Source organism: Moschus berezovskii, chromosome 14, assembly GCF_049115385.1.
Source record: "Moschus berezovskii isolate FMDL1 chromosome 14, NW_MosBer_1.0, whole genome shotgun sequence".
Taxonomy (NCBI): Eukaryota; Metazoa; Chordata; class Mammalia; order Artiodactyla; family Moschidae; genus Moschus; species Moschus berezovskii.
The window spans coordinates 37,571,666-37,596,341 of record NC_142473.1 but is presented as its reverse complement, the minus strand read 5'-3'; the positions used below and the strand labels follow the sequence as shown (position 1 = coordinate 37,596,341).

The 24,676-nt window shown below is 47.7% G+C and overlaps 1 protein-coding gene across 1 annotated transcript in view; it reads right to left on the bottom strand.

The window, feature by feature from the left end:
• The window catches only part of UBASH3B (ubiquitin associated and SH3 domain containing B), a 155,327-nt gene extending 131,161 nt beyond the window's left edge, over nt 1–24,166 (bottom strand). The window contains exon 1 of the mRNA XM_055423239.2: nt 23,623–24,166. Within this exon, the coding sequence (XP_055279214.1) occupies nt 23,623–23,783 (161 nt within the window). The 5' untranslated portion in view covers nt 23,784–24,166. The remainder of the gene's footprint in view (nt 1–23,622) is intronic.
• Nucleotides 24,167–24,676: the final 510 nt, after the last annotated feature.

The window sequence follows — 24,676 nt, the reverse complement described above, 5'->3', positions numbered from 1 at the left end:
GATTCAGAAGGTCAGGAGCCCATCCTGTTTGTCTCTGGGGCCCATGGATCTACACAGTGCTTGGCTTATTGGAGGTACTTGAAACTCAATTGCACAGATGTGCAAAGCGGACACCGACCATCTTAACCATAGTCACAAGACAGATGGATGGTGGAGTCAGTTCTAGAACTCTGACCTCACAGTCCATTGATTTTTTGCGACCACTTGGTGTCAGACCAAACAGAACAAAGACTCTGATCTCATCCAGGGGCGTATGCATTCCTTTCCAAATCCCCACCAAACGGGAACTGCCACCCGACACAGAGCATCCCATGTCCCCATCCTCCCTCTCAGCAGCGGCATCCACACTTTCGCATGGAGAAGCAGACACAACACTCAAAACGGCTCTTAAAACACTTTCCTGCTATGTGGTCTATAAACACAGGAAACAGCAGCTGGCTGGGTTGCTGGTAACATTTATTTGCCAGTCAGGGTGCTAGAGCTCTGTGTATGAGTTTGAAGCAGTGATCCAGGAATGAAAATAAACCAGTAAAGCAGAAACTGAGGTGTCCTGATTGTGGTTCTAATGGAAAAACTCAGGCTGGGAACCCAACTCTGCCATTTAAATGCATGTTAGATAACCTTCTGAGCTCCCATTTTCTCATTTGTCAACAGTTCTATTAATAATAGGCTTTCAGTGAAGAGTGACTTAGTGTTTTCAGGAGCTGAGGCTAGTGACTGGCACATAAAGGAGGATTAAAAATGGTATTTACCATCATGTTCCTTGCTGTTTATCCAAAGCAGTTGAAAACTCTGTCCACATAGAAACCTGCACACAGAGGTTTGCTGCTGCTGCTAAGTCACTTCAGTTGTGTCCGACTCTGTGCGACCCCATAGACGGCAGCCCACCAGGCTCCTCCATCCCTGGGATTCTCCAGGCAAATACTGGAGTGGGTTGCCATTTCCTTCTCCAATGCATGAAAGTGAAAAGTGAAAGTGAAGTCGCTCGGTCGTGTCCGACCCTCAGCGACCCTATAGACTGCAGCCTTGCAGGCTCCTCCATCCATGGGATTTTCCAGGCAAGAGTACTGGAGTGGGGTGCCATTGCCTTCTCCGACACAGAGGTTTACAGCAGTTCAATCATAAGTGCCAAAAATTGGAGGCCACCAAGATATTCTTTGTTAAGTAAATGGATAAATAAACTGTGGTACATCCAGGCAATGGAATGTTATTCTGGGCTAAAGGGAATTGAGTAATCAAGCCATGAAGACATGAAGGAACACAAAATACATGCATGCATGCTCAGTCATACCTGACTCTTTCACGACCCCAAGAACTATAGCCTGCCAGGTTCCTCTTTCCACAGAATTTTTCAGACAAGAATACTTGAGTGGGTTGTCATTTCCTCATCTAGGAGATCTTTTCCACCCAAGAATCGAACCAGTGTCTCCTGCATCTCCTGCATTGGCAGGGGGATTCTTTTACCACTGAGCCACCTGGGAAGCCCTCATTAAATACATGTTAGTAAGCATAAGAGAAGCCAATCTGAAAAGGCTGCATATTGTCTGATTCCAACCGGATGACATTAGGAAAAAGGCAAAATATGGAGACAGTAAAAGATCAGTGGTTTCCAGAGGCTGCAGGGGAAGGAGAGATAGATAAGCAGCAAGTGGATCAGAGAGGGTTTTTAGGGCAGCAAAAATCCTCCACAGGATACTACAATAATGGACACTTGTCTTTATACATTTCTCCAAACCAGTAAAACATTCGACACCAAGAGTGAACCTGAAGGTAGACTACAAGCTTTGGGCGATTATGATGTGTTGATGTAGGTTCATCAACTATAACAAATGTCCCACTCTGGTGAGTGACATTGATTATGTGGGAGGTTGTGCATTGTAGGGGCAGTGAGTAGATGGGAAATCTCTGTACCTTCCTTTCAATTTTTTATATTTATTTTTATTTATGTATGTATTTGGCTGAGCCGGGTCTTGGTTGTGGCACTTGGGATCTTCAATCTTTATTGCAGCATACGAGATCTATAGTTGCGGCGTGTGGGAGCTAGTTCCCTGACCAGGGATCAAACCTGTGCCCCCTGCACCGGGAGCAGAGTCTCAGCCACTGGACCACCAGAGAAGTCGCTCTTCCTCTTGATTTTACTGTGAACCTAAAACCACTCTAAATAAAGCTTAAGAAAAGTGTTATGTAATTCCAACACTTTTGAGGACCTAATACAATAGTCACTTGACAGCATCCAGATCTTTGGAAGAACTAAGGACCTTCCAAGTAGAGATATTCTCTTGCTCCTGTGCAATTCCTCCAAACACCATTCATGTCTCTGTATTTCTAGGCACGTAGCAGAGTGCAACATACTTATTTGATGACTTCTTCATTATCAGACTGAAAGCACCAAGGTAGCCCGAGGTCATTTCTTATTTGTATTTGTTTCTTTTGACCCTGGCACCGTGCCAGCCCAATAAATGTGTGTTGAAATACACACACACACACACACACACACACACAAGCACAAACAACCCTATTAAATGAAAATCAGTGGAAGGAGGAGAGCAATCCTGAACCCTTGACATATGGCTCTGAAACAGTGCTTTAGTATTCTGGCAGGAGTTTAGCAGTGAGCTGAGAAAGGCTAAAGGAACATGACAGCACTTCCTCCTTTATCATAACCTTCTTTTTCTTTTAAAGAAGCAAACTCCCTCTGCAACAGAAGCAATTCCAGAGCAAAGAGGACCAAACAAGGAAACAGCCTTGGATTCTTCAGCAAAAAAGTGTTGCAATATACATTCTCTCCATCACCAGAAACTGCAGTGGAAACAAGAAGAGCATCAGTCTTTTTGGAATTTTCTCTCGTATGGAGTGAAAGGCTGACCTAAAGTTATTCCACTTACTGCTGAAAACTCCAGTCTCCAAAATCTAAGAAACTCAAAGCCACTTCATTTCCTTTCTCTCCAGCTTAACAGTTCTTTTTCTTCCTTCTTACAGCCACTCTTCTGCCTTGGCGAGATTACACTGGACTTATCTGCCATGTCCTTCACTGGATCTCGCTTGCTGCTGCTTCTCTTAGCCTCTGCCCATCTCTGCATCCCAAAATGCCCATCAGTGGGTACCACTTGCCCAGCAAGTGAGTATCAAGGTTCACTCCTCTGAGGTCCGTGCTCCACTCCCTCAGTTCATCAATGCATGTCCCTTCAGTCCTGTTGTGAGGATAAGCCATGCTTAACTAACCCTGGAGGGACTGCTCCAAAAGATGATGCCTGGGAGTCAGATGCTCAGAGGATCCCAGAGACTTCACACCAAGACACTTTAAAGACAGCAGGCTTAGAAGGAAGATACACACACCCCTGCTGTGGGATTCCTCCAACCACCTTCCTCCACCTTGGCTGTTCAATACCTCGGGGAGTCAGTGAGGTGCCTCTGGGGTCCTTCTATCTTCATGCTTTTAGTTCTGGGACTACCCTGTTACACTCTTTAATAGCTTTGTGTGTATTTCAGTTCCATGAGCTTCATTATTTTTTCATATTTTAAATAGGATAAGCTATCTGTTAACTGCTGGAGTTGTGAAGAGAATCACACACGTGAAAGTACCCATCCAAAAGCTTATAAAGGACCCCTTGAATTCCATACTCTTCCCAACAGACCTCAGATCCTATGCAGGTCCACCTCAACCCCCAGGGACTTCAGATCCATTCTTAACACCAACCTAGAAGGTAAGTCCTTCTGAGGAGGCTGATACAGAAGCTTATTTACAATCAATCCCAACCAGAGAGAGAAGGCACTGCCTTGGGTGGCAGAGCATACCCGACTTGGGACCCTGGTTTGCAAAAGTTGTTTTCTTGGTGAATTGAAATCAGTGCCTCCCCCTACCTCTGCCAGCAACTCTAGCCACCCACTGAAGTCCCTAATACAAGCACCCTCTTTTCACATGACAGCCCTCCAGATGTTAGAGGAGAGAAATCTTCCTTTCTTCACTATCTTATCACATTATATCAAAGTCATCTGCCTGAGTCTGTCCTCCCCAAGAGCTTGGGAGCCCTTTGTGGTCAGGACTTGGGTCTTACCCATCTTTCAATCTCCAGCACCCAGAACAAATTCCAGGTGCCCAGTGTAAAGTCATCGCTCAGTAAATTCTTGTTGAATTAATAGCATCCACTTTCTGCCCTGTCTCAGCATCTTCCTTATCCCTTCAGGTCTTCTTCAGACTAAGTATATTTAGCCCCCACGCTACCTGCTTCCCAGGCCAACTCAGACAGCCACGGCGACTGACTCCTAGATGTAGAAAAGGTAAACAACACGGCCCTACTGTATATATAGTACAGGGAACTATATTTGATATCCTGGGACAAACCATCATAGAAAAGAATATAGCAATAAAAAACAATGTATTCATGTGTATAACTGAGTCACTCTGCTGTACGCCAGAAATTAACACATTGTAAATCAGCTATATGTCAATAAAAAATAAATCCAAAAAGAAAAACAGTGGCTCATTCACCAGCCTGCAATAGAGGGAAAGGAGAAATAAATAAGAAATTCACTGAGATTTCCCCTTATCCTTCACATCGTTCCAAGCCCACTGTCTAGCAAACAGTAGCCTTCTTTGTTTGCTCAAGGTCCCCAGAGAGTCGTTCCCTTCTAAAGTCTTCACCGGTCACACACGAAATTGGCCATCTTGCTGAAGTGGATTAACTGGTGTCCAGTTGCTCTCTTTCTGCCCCATGTCCCCTCCCTACTGGCCAGCAGGGCGGGCAGCCACAGCCCTAACAGGACAACCATACCTGCCACTTCCCTGCCAAGCCTTGATGGATGAAGTGACATCCAGGTTGCTCCTCAAAGCAGCCAGACAGCAAAGGAGTATTGGCTGTCTGTCCAGCCATTGGTTGTAAGCCTGTGATCTCACATTCCAAGAGAGATAAGAACTTCAAATGTTCTGATGCGCAGAGTTGCCGCAGGTCTGCATGAGGTCTGAGGTTCCTAAGAGGCTCCTCCTGATGGATCGACTGATTCTCCAGGCCTACTTACAAGTGGACTCCTCTGGTACCCTCTGCCAACCTCCCCACGCTGCTGACATGTCAGGGGTTCATCTCGATGAGGGGAGCTGCTCTGCGGAGTTGTGAAGCCAGGAAGAAGGCAGGAGAGGTTAGAAGAAGAGCCATTCCACATTCCTCAGAAAGCTCCTTCCTCTCTCTGAGAACTTCACCCAGTGGAATGAAGGCTATTTAAATTATCCCAATAAGGAAGCTAGGGAGCAAACCTGGAAACAGACTTTCACCAAAAATTTAGGTCGGCTTATTACCTTACCTCTGGAGTCCCCTCATGCCCCCCACACAACACCCTGACTCCAGAGTTCAGGTGGCACTAGTGGCAAAGAATCTGCTTGCGATGCAGTAGATATGAGAGACTCGGGTTCAATCCCTAGGTCCAGAAGATCCCCTGGAGGAGGAAGTAACAGCTGACTCCAGTGTTCTTGCCTGGAGAATCCCATAGACAGGGGAGTCTGGCACGCTGGCTACAGTCCATGGGGTCGCAAAGAGCTGGACACGACTGAGTGACTGTGCACGTTGGTTGGTTGGTTCATTAACTTACCCCTGGAGTACACTCGTGCCTCCTACACTACACTGCCTCTTGGCTCTAGAGCTGCTGATCTTAACCAACGTTCCTACCATTTACTATGCACTCTTTTCTATGTATTATTATCTCATTTAATCACTATAACAACCCCGTGAGGCGGATCTCATTATCCCCATTTAATAAATGATAAAACAGGCAGAGAGGAGTGTGGTAACTCAAAGTGCAACAGGAATTCAAATGTATGTTGCTTTGATGACAAACTCAAGCACAAAGCAAACCACTCTGCACTCTGTCCGAGCAGCCCTGTTGGGGGACCACAGGAACAGGAGCAGGCTTCCTGTTTCCACTTGGAGCCTCAGTTGGCAGCAGCCTGTGGTGGCTGGAAGAGGTGGATGTCAAGGAGTCCTAATTCCTGAGAACAACCCTATCTTCTCAATTTGGAACCAAGATGAGTAGTACAGACACACACACACACACACACACACACACATTTTCAGTAAGGGTGATAACAGCATCGCAACTCCAGATCACAGTTTTACACTGTCAACCACATTGCAGTTACTTGGGGCCCCAACCAAACCAAGGGGCAAGGCAGGTTGCCCCCTCGATCCCAGTTTTGTGTAATCTACCAAGAGCACACTGCTTCTTTGGACCTCCTTTCCTCCTGCAATTCATTGACTTTTACTAAACATCAGTTACATGTCAATCCTGTGGGGGCTGGTTAAGAAATCACACTAAGTCAGACTGCCTGGAGTTTTGATCCAAGTTAAGTTCTACCGCTTGCTAGCTGTATGATCTTGGGCGACTTTAAATAAAACAACAAAAAAACCCCTCTGTGCCTGAGTTTTCTCATCTGTAACAAGGGAATAATAGCTCCCATCTCATAGGGCTGTTATGAGGAATAAACAAAATAACCCATGCACTATCTGTTTAAAATGTTGTCTGTACACAGTAGGGCTTCCCTGATGGCTCAGTGGTAAAGAATCCACCTCTCAATGCAGGAGACACAACTTTGATCCCTGGACTGGGAAGATTCCCTGGAGAAGGAAATGGCAACCCACTCCAGTATACTTGCCTGGAAAATCCCATGGATAGAGGAGTCTGGTAGGCTATAGTCCATGGGGTCGCAAAAGAGTTGGACACAATTTAGTGACTAAACAATGACAACACAAATATACACAGTAGGCACTCAGCAAAAGTTAGCTATGAATATTTGGTGCATGGATTGGGAACAGTGAGGGTGATGAGACAGCAAATGAGGAGTGCAGAATAGTAACTGCAGGTGAGGAGAGCCAAGCAGACCTCTACTGTGTGAGAAATAGCAGGAACTAAGGAGACACATGTGCTTACACATGTGCATGCCATGGTAGATAAAGATGCTCACGTCCTCATCTCCAGACCTTACACAGCAAAAAGGACTTCACAGATGTGAATAAGCCAAGGATCTTGAGTTGGAAAGAAGTACTCATAATGGTCTTTGTAAGGGAAACAGAGAGGGAGAAAGAGACCAGTGGGAGATATGACAGAAGTTGGGGTGATGCATTTTGAAAATGGAGGAAATGGCCACTAGCCAAGGAATGCAGGTGGATCTAGAAGCTGGAAACATCAAGAAACATTGTCTCCTAGAGCTTCCGGAAAGAATGCATCTCTCTTGAAATCTTGAGTTGAGCCTATACTGCCCTGCTGGGACTTCTGCTGTCCAAACTTTAAGAGAATAAATTTGCGTTGTTTTAAGCCACTGAACTTGTTAAAGCAGCAACAGGAAACTATTATACATGTCTTTGGTCACATGTGCTTTACTTCTACAGCACAAAATCTCTCATTTTCACAAAAGACACTTTCTAACTCATTATAATTCATGTCCCTGCTTCCTAAAAAAGGTGAAGTGAAAACTCAAGTTTCCAGAAGGAAGTGTTTACTTTGACGGAACCAGCCTCTCAAAGGGCTTCTCATGTTCCCCACTGTGAATTAGTTTCTCTGGGAGAACGGAGCTTGGTTAGGGAAGATTAGAACAAACTAACAGAAGTCACACAAAACCAACAGGTCACAGACTTTCTGGAAAAGCCTCAAAGTACCGGGACCCAACCATTGATAACAAAGAGTAGTATCACTTTACATGTACCTGCCTTTTTGTGGTTTTTATTACATTTATATACATTGCTTTATTTTGATTCATCCAACGTAGAAAAATAATCTGTTCAAAAACCACATTCTCGGGATTTCCCTGGCGGTCCGGTGGTTAAGACTCCAGGCTGCCAATGCAGGGGGTGTGGGTTTGATCCTTGGCTGGGCAACTAAGATCCCTCATGCCTCGAGGTATGGCCAAAAGTACAAAAAAAAAAAAAAAATGAAACGCCACATTCTCAGAAAGTAACAGATCCAGAATGTGAGCCAGATCTTTTGTCTCTAAAGCCAATTTTCTTTCCCCCAGAGACGAATACCCCTCATGGGTGGGTGACTGAGACGACAAAGCATCACCTCCAACATCTACAATGCACCTGCTGTGACACTTCTCACGCAGCCACCCCACCCTGCATCTCAGAGGACGCCACTCCAACTGGCCTCTCCACAGATCCGCTTCCTCTTCTACAGGCTGAGATGCAAACAAAAGTCAGGAAGAAGAAAGGGAGTGAAAGGGAAAGAAAAAAACCAACACAATATATGAAAAGGTTAATCCTGATAGCAGACCAGTCCATTCCTTCAGAAAACAGAGCCAAAACCTTGTCAGAAATTGATTTCTTAGAGGCAGAGCATGGACTCAGAGAGGTAACCCAATGTACAAAAAGGAAACCGCGGTCAGACTGAGAGGGCTCAGCTCTGCCTTGGCCACAAGCCAGATATGGGTCTTGAAAAAGTCACTTCATTTGCTTGTCTCATTTGACACTATGTAAAACGTGGGAGCTGGAATAGATAATCTTTACTAGCAATTCCAACTAGACACTTCTGAGCTTCTGCCTCTGCAGGTTTTTTTATAAGTAAAAATACTCTATTTCTTAAGAGGTATTTGAGTCATTCTCAACAAAGGTCAGGAACTTTATCTGAGCTTCTTCACTCTGATGCAAAACCTTTCTTCAGTCATAGGTGACTCTCAAGTCAGGAGCAAATGATTGCTACTGTGCAGCTAAATATTAGGAACTGTCTCTGTTATGAATAATAACTAACATTTCTTGAGCACCTGTCTCTACCTACATTTTTCACAAAGGATATTGTTCATCTTCCTTCCTCAACATCCTTTTGTAACTCGTGAAGAACCATCATTCAACAAATCACCTAAATTTGAAAACTACAGGGGACTCCCCTGGTGGTCCAGGAGCTAAGACTCGGCACTCCCCATGCAGGGAGCCCAGGGTTTGATCCCTGGTCAGGGAACTAGATCCCATATGCCTCAACTAAAACTCTGCATGCCACTATGAAGACTGAAGATCCTGTGTGCTACATCTAAGACCCGGTACAGCGAAATAAACATATGTTTTTAATTAAAAAAAAAAAAGCTATATATTGTGCTTACATCTTCTGGGTCTGTCAGCTCTTAGAAATTCGATTCCCAGAAACATACAAACTACCATGAAAAATATAACTCCTTTTTTGGGGAGTAAATCTATTTTATCCACCCTTGATTCAAGTTCGCTCCTCCCCATTCAAGATCTTCTGCAATTTCCTCCTCCATCTTCTTTCCTCTATCATTTCCTTCCAAATCACCCATCACCCATCCAGATTCCACACCTCCCTACTCATCTCCAGGTTGCTGGTGTACTTGAGTACAGACAGACCCAAGTATGCAGAACAATTTGCAAGGACTTAGAAGACTGGAGAAAACCTTCTCACGGGGACACAGAGGATGGTCCAGCCCCTGACCAAGAGCCACCTCCTGAATCTTGAGGTCTTAAAGACAGAGCATGGATCCCCAGCATTCCGCGACATGAGCTCTTCCTGATGGAGAGGTGGCGGCGGCAGGGACTTACCAGAAAGAGGAAATGATAGAAAATGAGCTTAGCACATGGCAGGCTGAGATCTCAGCTTCTTGAGATATAAAACAGGAGGAACTGAGACAGTTTCTCAATGCTTTATCCACGGTGCGTAATGCACTGGCTGCACACAGCAAGGATGGGGAAAGATTTGTTGAATTGAAAAAAGAAGGGTCAGGACCTCCCTTGGTGGTGCAGAGGATGGGAATCCACCTGCCAATGCAGGAGATATGGGTTCGATCCCTGGTCTGGGAAGATTCCACATGCTGCAGAGCAACTAAGCTCATGTGTCACAACTACTGAGCCTGTGTTTTGCAACTACTGAAGCCTGATCACCTAGAGCCTGTGATCCACAAAAAAAGAAGCCACTGCAATGAGAAGCCCACGCACCACAATGAAGATAGTCCGTGCTCACTGAAACTAGAGAAAACCCTCACAGAGCAACAAAGACCTAGCACAGCCAATAAATAAAAAAATGAAGGGTCACACCAGCAAGGACGATCAGGTGACTTCAGCCTGGTTTCCAGTGAGAAGAGGTTAAGTTCGGCTGTCATATGAATGGGGCTGAAGCTTGGGACTGAGGTGGGGATGGGAGGAGGGGAGGTAGAATCTACAGGTGGAACTTAGCAGTGGGGGAATTCTAAAGGGCAGATGATTCTTACATCAGAAATCCCAGATCATCTGTCTATTGAGTCAGCTCGGTCAGCGGTCTCAGATTCCAGCTTTCTGTGGAAAGAGCTGTCAAAGAGCTGGGCAGTATCTCAGGGTCCTGGTCGTGGAGTCTGGGGAAGCTGAAGGGAATTACCAGACACCCTACAGAGTTTTAGAATCATCCTCTGAGAACATCTCATTCACAACCCACTGCATTCACTTCCCAATGATTTTTACTCATTTTGGAAACACAAAGGGAAAGAAACATCTGGTTGACCTAAATCTTTTATGTGAAATTCTCTTCTTCCTTATCTTCTTCCAGGACATCTCTGTTTTTTCCTGCCCCTTGAACCATGCCTGTTAACCTCCTTCACCTGTTCTTTCCTTTCCTCTACCCAAAAACTGGTGCCCCAGAATTCTACCCATGGGGGTTGATTTCTTTCCTTTTCATTTGTTTTTAATGGAAGGATAATTACTTTACAACATTGTGTTGGTTTCTGCCATACATCAACAGGAATCAGCCAGAGGCATACATACGTCCCCTCCCGACTGAACCTCCCTCCAACCCCTCTTTCTTTTTCTTTATACTCTGCCTGGTTCATTACACCTACTCCCACACCTTCTACTATCATAAATATCCAAATTTAGCCATAACCATTCCTCTGAGCTCTAGAGTCCCATCTCCAGCTGCATCTGTACCTGTATGTCAGCACCTAAAACATGTCTCAAGTCAAATTCGTTGCCTCATCCTCTAAACCCGGGGTCCCCAACCTTCAGGACCTAATTCCTGATGATCTAAGGCAGAGCTGTAATAGGAATAAAGTGCACAATAAGTGTAATGTGCTTGAATCATCCCGAAATCATCCCTCCTCCCTATTCATGGAAAAACTGTCTTCCATGAAACTGGTCCCTGGTGCAATAAAGGCTGTGGACCCCTGCTCTTTATCTATCTTCCATATGTTCTGTCTCAACTCATAATGTTTCCGCCTCTCTAGTTTCCCAAGCCGGAAATCCTGAGCTACATTTATGCTCCCCTACTCTTCACACCCCACAGATCATAAATCCTGTCACTTCAATTTCAAGAACCTGTCTAGCATCTGGCTCTTAATGTATTTTAATCCAAGTCCGATCAGTCTTTCACCAGGACTATTACAACCACCTTCTAACTGGCTTCCACGGCTAGTTTTCCTCCGCACCGTTCCACTTTATACTGACTTCTCTGCCTTCAAATGTTATTTTCCATAATCTCTAGGAAACAATCTGGCTCCCATAATTTGTCCACTCTCACCTCTCATGACTTCTTTTCTATCTCATTTTCATCAGTCTGCAGCCCCCATGTGCCTTACACTCTGAATTTCAGGCTGTTCTCTCTCAGAATGCTCTTCCCTCTTTTGTACCTAAAGAATCTCTATTCATTAAGTTCTGTCTTAATTGTCACCTCCTCTGCTTTCCTCAACCTTCTCAAGTTACACTAATTGTTTTCTCTGTGGTCCCACAGAGCTTCTTTCCAAACCTCGAATATGGCACTAATTGCATTATTAAATCATGTTTATGGTTTATATGGGCTTCCCAGGTGGTGCTAGTGGTAATGAACCTGCCTGCCAATTCAGGAGACATAAGAGACATGGGTTCGATCCCTGGGTCGAAAAGATCCCCTGGCGGAGGGCATGACAACCCACTCCAGTATTCTTGCCTGGAAAATCCCATGGACAGAGGAGTCTAGTGGGCTACGGTCCATGGAGTTGCAGAGTCGGACACCACTGAGTGACCGAGCAGCACAGCAGAAGCAACACAAATGCCCAGTGGAAGAATGAATAAAAGAATGCCAGATACGAAGCTGGGCTCAACTAACGGGCCGACTGTTTCCCTTCGTAGTCAGGATTTTTTCTTTTCCTTCTAAGCTAAACAGTAACAAGTTACTCACTTAGCTGGGGGAAGGGGGTGGTGGCAAGATGACAGCTAAATTAAATCAAAACCTGCCTCTGTCTTCATTTGCAGTGTAATGTGAAATCATTTGAACTGTCTGTTGATCTCCCTGACTCCAACTTCTCAAACTAAAGCAGAGCATTGCTCCCTTCTTATTTGACCTTTAAATTTACTTTGGGGCCCCCTTGTCTGGTTACATCACCCCCTCCTCGTCTCACTTAGATACTGCATCTACCACTTACATCACATTTTTGACATCTTATCATAATTTTCTGTCTTCCACACTAGATCATCAGTCCCCTGGGGGCAAAGATTACATCTAAGTGTCTTTGTACGCCCACTTCTCTTATAATAGGCTATAACAGTTGCCCATAAATACACCCTGAAATATCTGTGTGTGTGTGTATATATATATATATATATATTAATGGCTTTACTCGGAATTTTTCATGAAGATAACAACATATCCTTTTTTTTCTTAGTCTTGTTTTTCAAAGATTTCAATTGTCAAGATATAAGAGGTCCCCAAGATGACTGTGCAGAAGTGGCTGAAGACCTTGGACAAAGCACATCATCAGTGATGGAAAGATGATGCTCTCTAAGCTGTTTACTTCACAAGGTGAAGGTTTGAGGGAGAAGAGATGAAACAGAGAGGATAAGAGAGACAAAAAGAGGCGGGGAGGGGGAGAAGAAAGCAAAGGGAAGGGAAGTCAGCTGTTCTGTGGCTGAACTAGTTCTCCAGGGCGGGGGGAAATCTGATTAGGCGCAAAGAGGAGAAAGGAAGGGCATGCAGGCAATTCAAGGACAGGCTGATGAAGAAAGGAGACAGCAGATGCCTCGGGTTCAGAAATCCAGCAACCCTGTGCGGTTCTGCATGTGTTTGCCTGTATTTAAAGGGACTGGACACAGAAGCAGCCATTGGAGGAAGGTATCTTTCCTTCTCTCTCTGTGCTTCCTGCCCAAGAGAAGAGAATAAACATTTAGAGAGCAAACGCTCACAGTAAATATTTCTGAATGGAGCACCGTCGACGTGGAAGTGGGATTCTAAACAATCCTGCTACCTGATCCACAGAGAAGACTTATCCAGCAAAAGCTGGAAAGAAATCAGAAACATTTGGCTGCCTCTGGCCATCTGTGTGCTCAGCTCCCCCTTGGCGCGCTCCGGACTGCTGTGAGCTGCGATGCTGGTGCTCCTCTCAGCTTCCCACTGTGTGTGGCAATAGCTGGTCCTAGTGGAGCTCACTGCCACTCATGCTTTCTGTACAAGGATGTTTATGCTTCCACTGGGGCAACAGAACACAATGGGAATTGTTGCAAAAACAGCCGCTGATGTGCCTTTAATTAAAAAGGTGCCAAGGAGCGATTTCTTCCCCCGCACCCCCGCCCCGGGGGTTGGACTCAGGCACTAACCTTCTCTCTCATTTCACCAGCATTTTGATTATATTTTGCAAGAATTTCCACATTCTACCAATTTGAAAATTATACTAATGAATACTAGTGAGATGACTCCCCACCACTGTAATTGCCTCATTTCTTTCTTTCCTCTTATTTACTCTGTAGAATATCAATAGTCCTAAAGAGTTTCCTTGAAAGGGAGAAGCATTTGACCATATAGCACTGGGGAAAGTACAACAAAGCAAAACAAAAAACAGAGAAGCCAAAACTCCAGAACAGAAAAGCACACAGGAGGCAGTGAAAACATCCTTGGGTGGAATGAAAACACTGTCCACATCACCCCTGAGTCACCAGAACTTGGATCCGAGGGGTGATTGACCTTAACCCCTTTTACAGGTGGGAACACTGAGGCCCAGGGAAGGAAAAGGATATATGTGAGTCCAAAGAGCCGACAAGTGAGAGCCCAAAGCCAAGGTCTGAAAGAAAGGTACACAGAGCTTGCTTTCATTGTGCATTACTCTTGTACCCTGTGGGGTGTGAACTGAACCCAGAGCCTGTCAGTTATCTGTAGAGGATTATTCACCCAGGTGGAGGAAAGGCAACCTGCTCCTCAGAGTCACCATAGAGGATCTGCAGCTAGCTAGAGCCAGCAGCTGACTTCAGAGTGCTAGGTGGCAGAACTTGACATTCATCTTTTCCTGCACAGAATTTAATGGGATGCTGTGTGCACAGTAGGAGCTAGACAATTTCTGGATGTCCATCTGAGGCACTTCACCATAAGCCTCAACCTCTTAAGCAGCAGGTGGCAAAGAAACTGTTAGCAAAGTCACCAGGGAAACGGGAAGTCAGCAAGAGGGATGAGCAAGGAAGGACAACACCTATCATAGCTTAAGCTCCTGACAGAAGATCCAGAGCACTCAGACCGCTGCCGCATCTATCCTTCCAACCTCCAGGGGAGAGAAAACCCAGAGATTCTCCCATAAGCCTCAAGAAAACCTCCAGTGGCACCCAGAGAAATTCGCAATGAGGAGCCATTCTTCAGTGTGTTGTTTTTTTTCTCTCCAAAGCTGGAGTCTGATTCCATGTGAGATGAATCAGAGGATAACCATATGGCCCTCCTTCAAATCCCCAGCCTGGCCACTTATTAGAGTCAGCAGTTTGGGTGGCCCTGGCTCTGCTCAGGTCTGCTTCCACTTGGCCGGCAGCCCTGGGGCGCTCTGCAAAGACAAGATGCTAAGGAAGGTGGCTATCTGCCTTGCCTCTGCTCCACACTGAAGACTTCATGGAAAAAAAAAAAAAAAGACTTCACGGCCACAGCTCAGTAAGGAGCAGAGAGATGTAAAAGTGGGGGGCAACTGAGAACCCCAAGACAAAGGGAATCATGCAGAATGAAATCACCACCAGAGCAGGAGTCACTCTTGTTCCCCACTGAGGCGTTACAGGCACTCCCCAAAGATTAAACAACCTTAACCTTCACAAGGGTCCTTCCTTCAAGGTAAGTACAGTTATGGCTGTGGACAAAGAATGTCACCTGCCATATCAGTAAACAATGGATGCTACAGCCATCAAGCCAACAGACACTGCAGCAGACACCCCAACGGTGTACCGAGGGGACCAAGGATGGAAAAAGGCAGGATGCTGGCCCCAGAGAGCTGAGGTGCACATCAAAGGAATGATTTCAGTGAGCCCCGATTCTTGCATCTTCCTGTACATAGAAAAGTGCTTCATTCATTAACTTGAGATGTCAGAATTTCTTTAATTTATAGTGATCTCTTAATGTTCCATGGCTCAGACAGTAAAGAATCTGCCTGCAATGCAGAAGACCTGGGTTTGATCCCTGGGTCAGGTTCATGCGATTGCAAAGAGTCAGACACGGCTGAGCAACTAATGCTTTCACTGCTATTGGATGTTCTTATTATCCGGTTTTTTGCTGCAAAATTCCTTTGCATCCTGAGTGCTCCCTCACCTCTTCAACGAGGTCCACCAGAGATATCTGAAAGGCTGCCTCCTGGGCTTGAGTCCTCAGCAAGTCCCCCCAAGAAAAACATAACTCTCAACTTCTGGCTATATTTTATTTTTTTTGCTATAATGCATGTGAGATCTTAGTTCCCTGACCAGAGATTGAACCCACACTCCCTGCAGTGGAAGTGCCCAGTCTTAAGCACTGGACCATCAGGGAAGTCTCATGCATTTTTTTCCAATCAACACTGTCAACAGGATAAAGACAGAGAACTGAGGCTCAGAGTGTTTTTCAACCAAGGTCACCAGCAGAGAAGAGGCAGAGCTGGGCTTCAAACCCAGGCAGTGCCAACAGCTGTCATGAGTGAGATGCCAGTGTGTCATGCAGATGGTGACTGGGGTCTCTTCGGTTCCTGGCTGCCCAAGAAGAGGGACTCCCCCTCACACACATCCACACCAGATGCCTGTAGGGATGGGGGTGGTGCTGAGCTCCGCCACCACCGCAGTTGGCAGGAGGAGAGCTGGCGGGCGACAGGGCTCCCTTAGTTTCTTGCCTCTGAAAAGCAAAGCCCGGAGCTCTGAGCATTCTAATCCACTCAGTGAAAAGCAGTTTGAGGCCACCAAGGGCGGGGTACTGACAAAAACCACAGGATAGAGTCATGAGGCAGGGTTCTCTTCACTCTCTGGGGCACTTAATCTACTGAACCTCAGTTTTCTCATGAAATTATCGATGTCTGAAACTTAATAGTGATTATGTGTACTAATCAGCTTTGTAATCTCTTTGTTGTTGGTGGTGGTCGCTAACTTGTGTCTGACTCTTTGCAACCCCAGGGATGCAGCATGCCAGCTTCCCTGTCTTTCCCTATCTTCTAAAGTTTGCTCAAATTCATGTCTGTTGAGTCAGTGATGCTATCGAACCATCTCTGTTACCCTCTTCTCCTTTTGCCTGTAGCCCACCCAGCTCCTCTGTCTAGTGGAATTCTCTAGGCAAGAATACTAGAGTGGGTAGCCATTCCCTTCTCCAGGGGATCTTCCCGACCCAGGGATTAAACTCGTGTCTCTTGCATTGCAGGTGGATTCTTTACTGTCTGAGCCACCAAGGAAGCCCCTTGAAATCTCTAAAGTGGTCTAAAAATTCAAAGTAGTATTAGGGCATAATAGGGAATTTTCAGATGCTGGGTGCAAGGGATTATAATTACGTTACCAGCCCATCTGAAAATATAAGACCTATTCAGCAAAAAAAGAGACAAACTATTGTTACATGCAACATGGATGAGTCTCAAAAACATCAGGAGAGAAGCCAGAAGTAGGCATTGTATGATTCCAGTTATATGCAAATCTGGAAAATGTAGACTAATATCCAGTGACACAAAGCAGGTTGGTGGCTGGTGACTGCCCAGGGATAAGGGTGGAGAAGGAATTGACCAATGGGGACACGAGCAAACTTACAGGAGTGAAGGACACAAGCTGTTTTGAAGAGGTGAGAAGAGGTGATTCTATGGGTATATTCATTCATCTGTCAAAACTGATCAATCTTTAAATAAGTTTAGCTTATTGTACATAAATTAGACCTCAGTAAATTTTAAAACAAATGCATGTTTCCTTTGGAGCCAAATCCTCTGGGTCAGTGCTCCCCAACTTTCTTGGCACCAGGGACCAGTTTCATGAAAGACAATTTTTTCACAACAGGGGGAGGGGCAGGAGGATGGTTTCAGGATGATTCCATGCATTATATTTAATGTGCACTTTATTTCTTAATCTAATGCCACTGCTCACCTGACAGGAGGTACCAGTCCGTGGCCCAGAGGTTGGGGACTAATGCTCTGAGTAGTATGGGAAGTTCCCTGGACTTGCAGTTCTAGCCTAAGGCTGTCACAGCAACGAACCAGATGCAGAGTAAGTCCCTCTAAGCCTCAAGTCTCCTCATCTTTAAAACGAAGCTTTTCTCAAGATCAAGAGGGATGCTGAGTGCACAGGAGAACAGTTTTCACCCACAAAATAACAGACAAATGCACGGGCACACGGGAACTCTAGATGGAGTAGAGACTTACTTTCTTGCCCGTCTACCTCGAAGATCCCTTCACTCCAAGGGGGCCCTGATTGGTCTCCTCATTCTGCCCAAGGTCTCTGGGAAAGCAGCTGCAGTCCCCACCCAGAATTGACCATGATTCAGAGATGCTGGGCTTCCCTGGGCTCAGTGAGTAAAGAATCCGCCTGCCAATGCAGGAGACACAAGAAATATGGTTCGATCCCTGGGTTGGGAAGATCCTCTGGAGGAGGGCATGGCAACCCACTCCAGTATTCTTTCCTGGAGAATCCCATGGACAGAGGAGTCTGGTGGGCTACAGTCCACGGGGTCGCAAAGAGCTGGACACAGAGTGAAGTGACTGAGCACACGTGCCAGAGAGATGATGAGCTGACCAGGTACTTTCAGGGGATCCAATGTCCAGCAGCAGGTAAGCTGGAGAAAGCCAAAGAAACTGGACACTTGAATTCATCGGTTCTGGAAAATGCGTCTCAATTCCTTGTGTCACCAGCTCAGAACTGCTTTTATTTTTGGGCAGTGAAGCGTAGCTAACGCAGCTGACTGTCCAAAGTCAAAGGCGCTTAGTCTAGCTCTTTTCTTCTGCCACTGTCCTGCTCGTTAGCTGGGCTTTGTTCAAACAGCAATAACCGAACTGCACATGTAAATCCTTGCTGGAGACCCCAACCACCATCTCACCTCTTTCCTTTTCTTTCAATCCAACACAATAATACAACACCCCTATCTACCTGGTCCAGATTCTACTTTTAACTTTTCTAAATCCCTTCCTGCCCATCAGCTTGTCTGGTCTTCACAAAGCCTTATTTTGAGTTACACCAAAGAGGGACTGCCATGCACAGCAGTTGATCGGGATACTGAGTGAAAGGGATGCCACAGAAGACCTAAATTCGCCAAGTGTCGGTCAGAAGCTAGGCTAGGACTCAGGGCATCAGACCCTGTTCTTTTGTAAGACTCTATTTCTCGATCATTAGAGAGCCATGTGCTCTAGACAAAGCATTAGCTGTAAGCAGCCCCAAATAAACGGAACCAAGACAAAAGGCCAGAGTTGTATCACTGGTGGTTGTTTAGTCACTCGGTCATGCCCAACTCTTGCGACCCCATGGACTGCAGCCCACCAGGTTCTTCTGTTCATGGAATTCTCCAGGCAAGAATATACTGGAGTGGGTTGCCCTTTCCTTCTCCAGGGGATCTTCCTAACCCAGGGATTGAACCCACATCTCCTGCACCGTAGGTAGATTCTTTATCAACTGAGGGGGCCTCCTCAAATTCACTTGTGGGGTGACGGCTCCCAGAGTTGGCCACCAGCTGCAGAGGAGAGAAGAAAAAGAGCCTCACTGTCCCCCAGAACCACAGAAAGTAAGTAGAGAATGCAAAGCAACACTCCAAGGGGGTGAGTAGGGGGAGGGATAAATGGGAAGATTGGGACTGCCATATACACACGACTATATATAAAACCAGTCCATTCTAAAGGAGATCAATCCTGGGTGTTCATTGGAAGGACTGATGCTAAAGCTGAAACTCCAGTACTTTGGCCACCTCATGCGACGAGTTGACTCACTGGAAAAGACTCTGATGCTGGGAAGGATTGGGGGCGGGAGGAGAAGGGGATGACAGAATGAGATGGCTGGATGGCATCACCGACTCGATGGACATGAGTCTGAGTGAACTTTGGGAGTTGGTGATGGACAGGAAGGCCTGGCGTGCTGTGATTCATGGGGTCACAAAGAGTCGGACACGACTGAGCGACTGAACTGAACTGAACTGATATATAAAACAGGTAACTAATGGGGCTCTGATGTATGGTGCAGGGAACTCTACTGGGAGCTCTGGGATGGCCTATGTGGGAGGGGATAGATTTTTGTGTTTGCGTGGCTGTACGCCTGAGGCTGGCACAACATTGTAAATCAACTATACTCCAATTAAAAAAAAAAGATACAAAAGACAAAAACAAACCATAAAAGCAACATTCCATCAGAATCCTTCCTGCCTTCTTGGGTGATACAATCGGCCCTATCCTGGCCCCAGGCCTTCCCAGCATACACACACTCTTCCTCTTCCTTCCAACCAAACTTACTCCAGTCTTGACAAAGCTGGGACTTTATTTTTAGAACTTTGGGGAAAAGGAGGAGCTAAGCACATAGAAAGAAAAAGGAAGGAATAGGCCACTTTGGTCCCTTGAAATCTTCCTTCCTCAGGCCTCCCTGACACCTCCTTGCATTGTGATTTCATTCGTGTGTGTGTGCGCGCGCGCGTGCACACACACACACACCAGAAAAATGGCTCCCTCACACACACACACCAGAAAAATGACCACTCCTCAATCCTTCCTCACAGTGGGATTCTTCTACAGCAGCGTCTAAGTTGGACCAAAGGTCACAGGGTTGGACTGGAAAAAACCTAACACGGCTCCAGGGGTATAATGAGCTGGAGGAACATACTCCGAGGTCACACTGCTTGCTCAGCACTGCTCTCAGTCAAGCACTTAACAAGCATGAGTTAATTAATCCTGTTGCCCTCAGAGGAAGTCAGCCAGGCCCTGAGAGCTTGGGTGACTTATTCAAGACCAGAGCGCAACACAGGCTGGCAGGGGACCTGGGCTTTGCTGGTGTGGGAGCTCCCTGCAGCCCATCCAGAGCCCAGTGGAAGGGCCCTTCTTGCTGCTGCACAAGACCAGACACAGTCACACCCAGAGGGGAAACCAGAGCCGCCAGCCCTGGCTGCCACCGTTCCCTTCAAAGGGCCAATTCCAGACGTCGGTCTCATCTCTTCTTGAAGCATCATGGCAGCCAGGTCTTCCTGAACTCAAGAAACTGCCAGCTGCTCTCTCCCGCTTGCCATTTCATCACGCTCCAGGCTTACGGCTAAAAAAGAGGCTACTCAGAAGCGAAGTCTGATACCCTTGCTCCCTTTGCTGACAGCTCTCCAAGATGAAGCTCCAAGTCTGCTCTCTGGAATCTCAGATGGCCCTGGGGAAAGACCCTCTTCTTACTGACCTGATTAAATTACGAAGAGGAAGGCTGACCACATCAGCCTCCCTGGGCTTAAGTATAAGAGATGTCAGCCCAGGAAGGAAGTGGACTAGATCATGTGCTCACCAAGGGCTCTGACCACCGAGGCAGAGAATTTGAGGAGACAGAACAGTAAACCCACCTCCCTCCCCAGGATGTTTCATCATGACCCACTCTGTCACCTTTTCAGTAAAGAGAGGTGATGTTAGTAGCTCTGAGAGACTGAATAGGGGCTCCTCCCAAAATTTTCATGCCCTCATTCCTGGAACCTGTGCATATTACTTTATGGTTAAAAAAGGGTTTTGCTGATAAGTGAAGGATCTGGAGATGGGGAAGATTATCCTGAATTATCTGGGGAAGCTCTAAATGCAATCACAGTGTCTTTATGAGAAAGAGGAAGAGGGAGATTTGACAGGGAAAGAAAGAAAGGCACTGTGACTACAGAGGCAGAGATTGGAGGAATGCTGCCGTAAGCCAAACATGCTAGCAGACCAGGAGCCACAAGAGGCAAGGGACAGATCCTCCTTAGAACCTCCGGAGGCGGCACAGTCCTGCTAACACCTTGAGTTCAGCCCGGAGATGCTTATTCAAGACTTCTGGCCTCCTCCAAAACTGTGAGAGGATAAATTTCTGTGTTTGTTTTTTTAAACCACCCAGAGTGTAGTAATTGGTTACAACAGTCACAAAAGCTAATAGTGTGCGCTTAGTCGCTCAGTCGTGTCCGACTCTTAGAACCCCATAGACAGTAGCCTGCCAAGCTCCTATGTCCATGGGATTCTCCAGGCCAGAATACTGGAGTGGGTTGCCATTTCCTTTTGCAGGGGATCTTCCCAACCCAGGGATCGAACCCAGGTCTCCTGCATTGCAGTCACTCTTTACCGACTGAGCTACGAGGGAACACTTAATGATCACTCACTACGTACCAGGCATCACCACTCTAAGTACTTTATCCACTTTAATTCACTACATCCTGGTCCTGGCACGGAGGCCTGGGATGAGCAGACACATGCCTGCTCTGAGCATGAATCCCAGATTCACTGCTCACAGTGGCGAGCCTAAGCAAGTTATGTGACCTCTCTAAAAAACATCTTTCCCAGCTCATAAAAGGGCCACATAATTACCCTTCTCACTGGGCTGCTGAGAGGATAAAATGAATAATAAACACGAAGTGATTAGACCACCACATAATAAAGGCTAGTTGCCTTCTCAGGTGGCTTGGCAGTTAACAAATCCGACTGATGATGCAGGAGACACAGATGCAGGTTTAACCCCTGGATGAAGGAGGATCCCCTGGAGGAGGGCATGGCAACCCACTCCAGTATTCTTGCCTGGGAAATCCCATGGACAGAAGAGCCTGGCAGGCTACAATCCAAGGGGGTGACAACAGTCAGAAACGACTTAGCGACTAAACACCACCAACAAATAAATGCTAGTTGTACGAGATCTCAAGGATTGAACAAGCCAAAATTAAACCATCATCCTAATCTATCAAGACGTAGATGAGGCCTCTTGGACCCATCTATGTAGGAAAGATCCATCAGTGCAGGAAAGAAGATGTTCTATTAAACCACTTCGAAGAGCGAACATGATAGTCTGAAGAATTCAGTTAAGTACTTTTTCCCTTAATTAAGCAATTTAGGTCCTGAACGCTGGCCTCATTTTAGAAAAGGCAAATGCTGGGGGCTGTTCAAGTTCTGCAGCTTCGACCCACAGATTTCCAACCCCTATCTCCCCTTCTTAAGGACAGCTATGCACGTCCATCACACAGGAGGACCTGACTTGTAGCTTCCATGCCTGGTACACCCCTGCAGAGCTCAGCACATTTCCCTGTAACTCCGGCATCGGGAACTGGAGCCCCAGTGATTGGAAGTCAGTGTGAGGCAGAACTTTAAGTCCATTTTATGGCCTTCTGACCATAAGGTACACCAACCTGTCCCAGCAGGTTAGGTGGAATGATAAAATCAGGAATAAGCTTTGAGAAGAGATTACAGCCAAGTCAGTAAAGAATAAAGGTTTGCCCAGAGGCCAAGTAAGGGAAACCTAGAGCTATCATGTGAAATAAAAAGAAGGAAAAAAAAAACCCACTTTAATCAAGTTGGCCCTTTCTGATAAAGTTTGTCTAACTCCCTGTGCAGGTGATGTCATTCAGAGAAGCAAGGATCCCAGGCCTTGTGTCCCGGCCTAAGAAATCTGCATGCGAGGAATAAAGGGGAAGAAGGCCCTGGCCACCCGGCCTTGGCTTCCTTCCAGGCAGAGGTCCAGACTTCGGTGGCCAGCCTCCGAAAACTCCTTGTCCTGGCGACCAGGCCTCTTACCAGCAGGCTGCCGGGCCGCCACCTGCGCGCTCTCAGCTCTGCCCTACCCCACCCTCCAGGAGGAAAAGGGATGAGGGAGGACGCACCCCCCCTTACTCTCAGGCACCCACAGATTCCTGCGCTGCCGTCACCACTGACGAGAACCCAGGTCCCCTGGGGGCACTGCTTCTCCTTCTCATTGCAACCTCCCCATCAATGAACACGCAGCAACCCCTACGCTCCCGCTGCTCCTACTCCGGAGGGAGACGGAACCCAGAACGACATCCGGAGCCGAAAGCCGCAGCGGTGGGAGCGCCAGGCTCCCCGCCCCGCCGTCCGTCCCTGTCCTCTCCCAGTCAGCAGTGGATCCTCCAGCCAGGCCGGCGTTCGGGATCCAGAGGGTGCCCGAAGCCTCTGTGGGGCCCCGCCTCCCCCCGGGACTCGGCGCTGGAGACCTCGGGGAGCCCGGGGAAGAGAACGTCTTAGCAAAACCCGCGGAGGCCTGGCGCCTGCCACGGTCCCGGGGACTCGAACCCGGTGCCCTCGCCCGTAGGCATCCCGCGCCCTCAGACACGCCTCATCGTAGGCATGCCCAGCCAGCCCCCGGCCCAGCGCTCGGGCGCAGCGCCCTCCCCTGCACCCTCCTCCTGGAGGAGACGAGTCCCGGGCCGCCAGCGCGCCCAGCCTGCCCCCAACAGGTCGTGGGCAGCGGGGAGCGCGCCTCCAGCCAGGCAGGGGAGGCGAGCCGGAGCGAAGCCGAGGGCTGGCCGCGTGGGGCGGGAGGGGTCGCCGGGGCAGCGAGCTCGGCCACTTACGCGCGGGCTCTGGGGAACCCCATGGACAGCAGCACGTCCAGCGCCGATCCATGCTTGATGGTCCCGGGGCGCTGCTGGCGGTTCCTCCGCGGGGTGACTTTGCTGTACAGCTCCTCTCTCGCAGCCATGCCGAGCGGGCTGGGGTGGCCGTACTGAGCCATGCTCAGCGGCCAGCCATCGCCCGGGAAGGCAGCCGAGCCGGAGGGCCCGGGAGGGCGGAGGGCCGGCCCGGGCAGGGGAGCGGGGCTCGGGGACCCGGAGCCGGGCGCAGGCGGCGCTCGGAGGTTCCCTGGTGTCGAGACTGACGCTTCCTGGTGAGGCCACCGGAGCCAAAACTGCGAGCCGCCTTCTGCCCCGCCGGCCGGCCGCCACTCGGGCCCCGGGTGCCCCCTGCTCGGCGCCCGCAGCAGCCCTCTCTCCTCCGCCCCCTTCCTTCTCCGCTCCCAGCAGTCCGGGAATTTGCAATGAGTAATTTTTGAATGGATCAAAAAGGAAAAGGATCTTTGTGGGCCGGCTCTGCCTCGCCTGTACCCGGGCCCCGCCCCTCTCTTAAAGCGGCAGCGCGGCCCGTGACTGCTCCCGGCTGGGCTCACGCTGTAAAAGTCCAGGTGCTTCTGGGCAAAGAATTGGAACCAGCACTGTCTGTGTACCCTGGTTCCAGAGAGTCACTCCCAGCGCTCCAGCTTCTCCATGGCTTCCATCCGGAGCCAGCGGGGCCTCTAGACACCAGATCAACCCATTTCAAGTTTCCTGTGGTTCTAGATGGGGTTATTAGTGGAAATTGGGCAAACTGATGGATGACATGAATGGACCAGAAGGCCAAGCCATAGCATCCAGATAAAAGGTTTTGCTTCCCAGAGACCGTGCAAGACCCAGAGGATTGTTAATGGCAACTGAAGACCAAGTTCCCATCAGCTGGCCAAGGAATCACACTGAAGACCTTTTGTGTTCTCCATGATGGACCATGGGGGATTTCCCAGGCAAGAATACTGAAGTGGGTTGCCATTTGCTCTTCCAGGCTACTTTCCCAAGGGCAGATTCTTAACCATTTGAG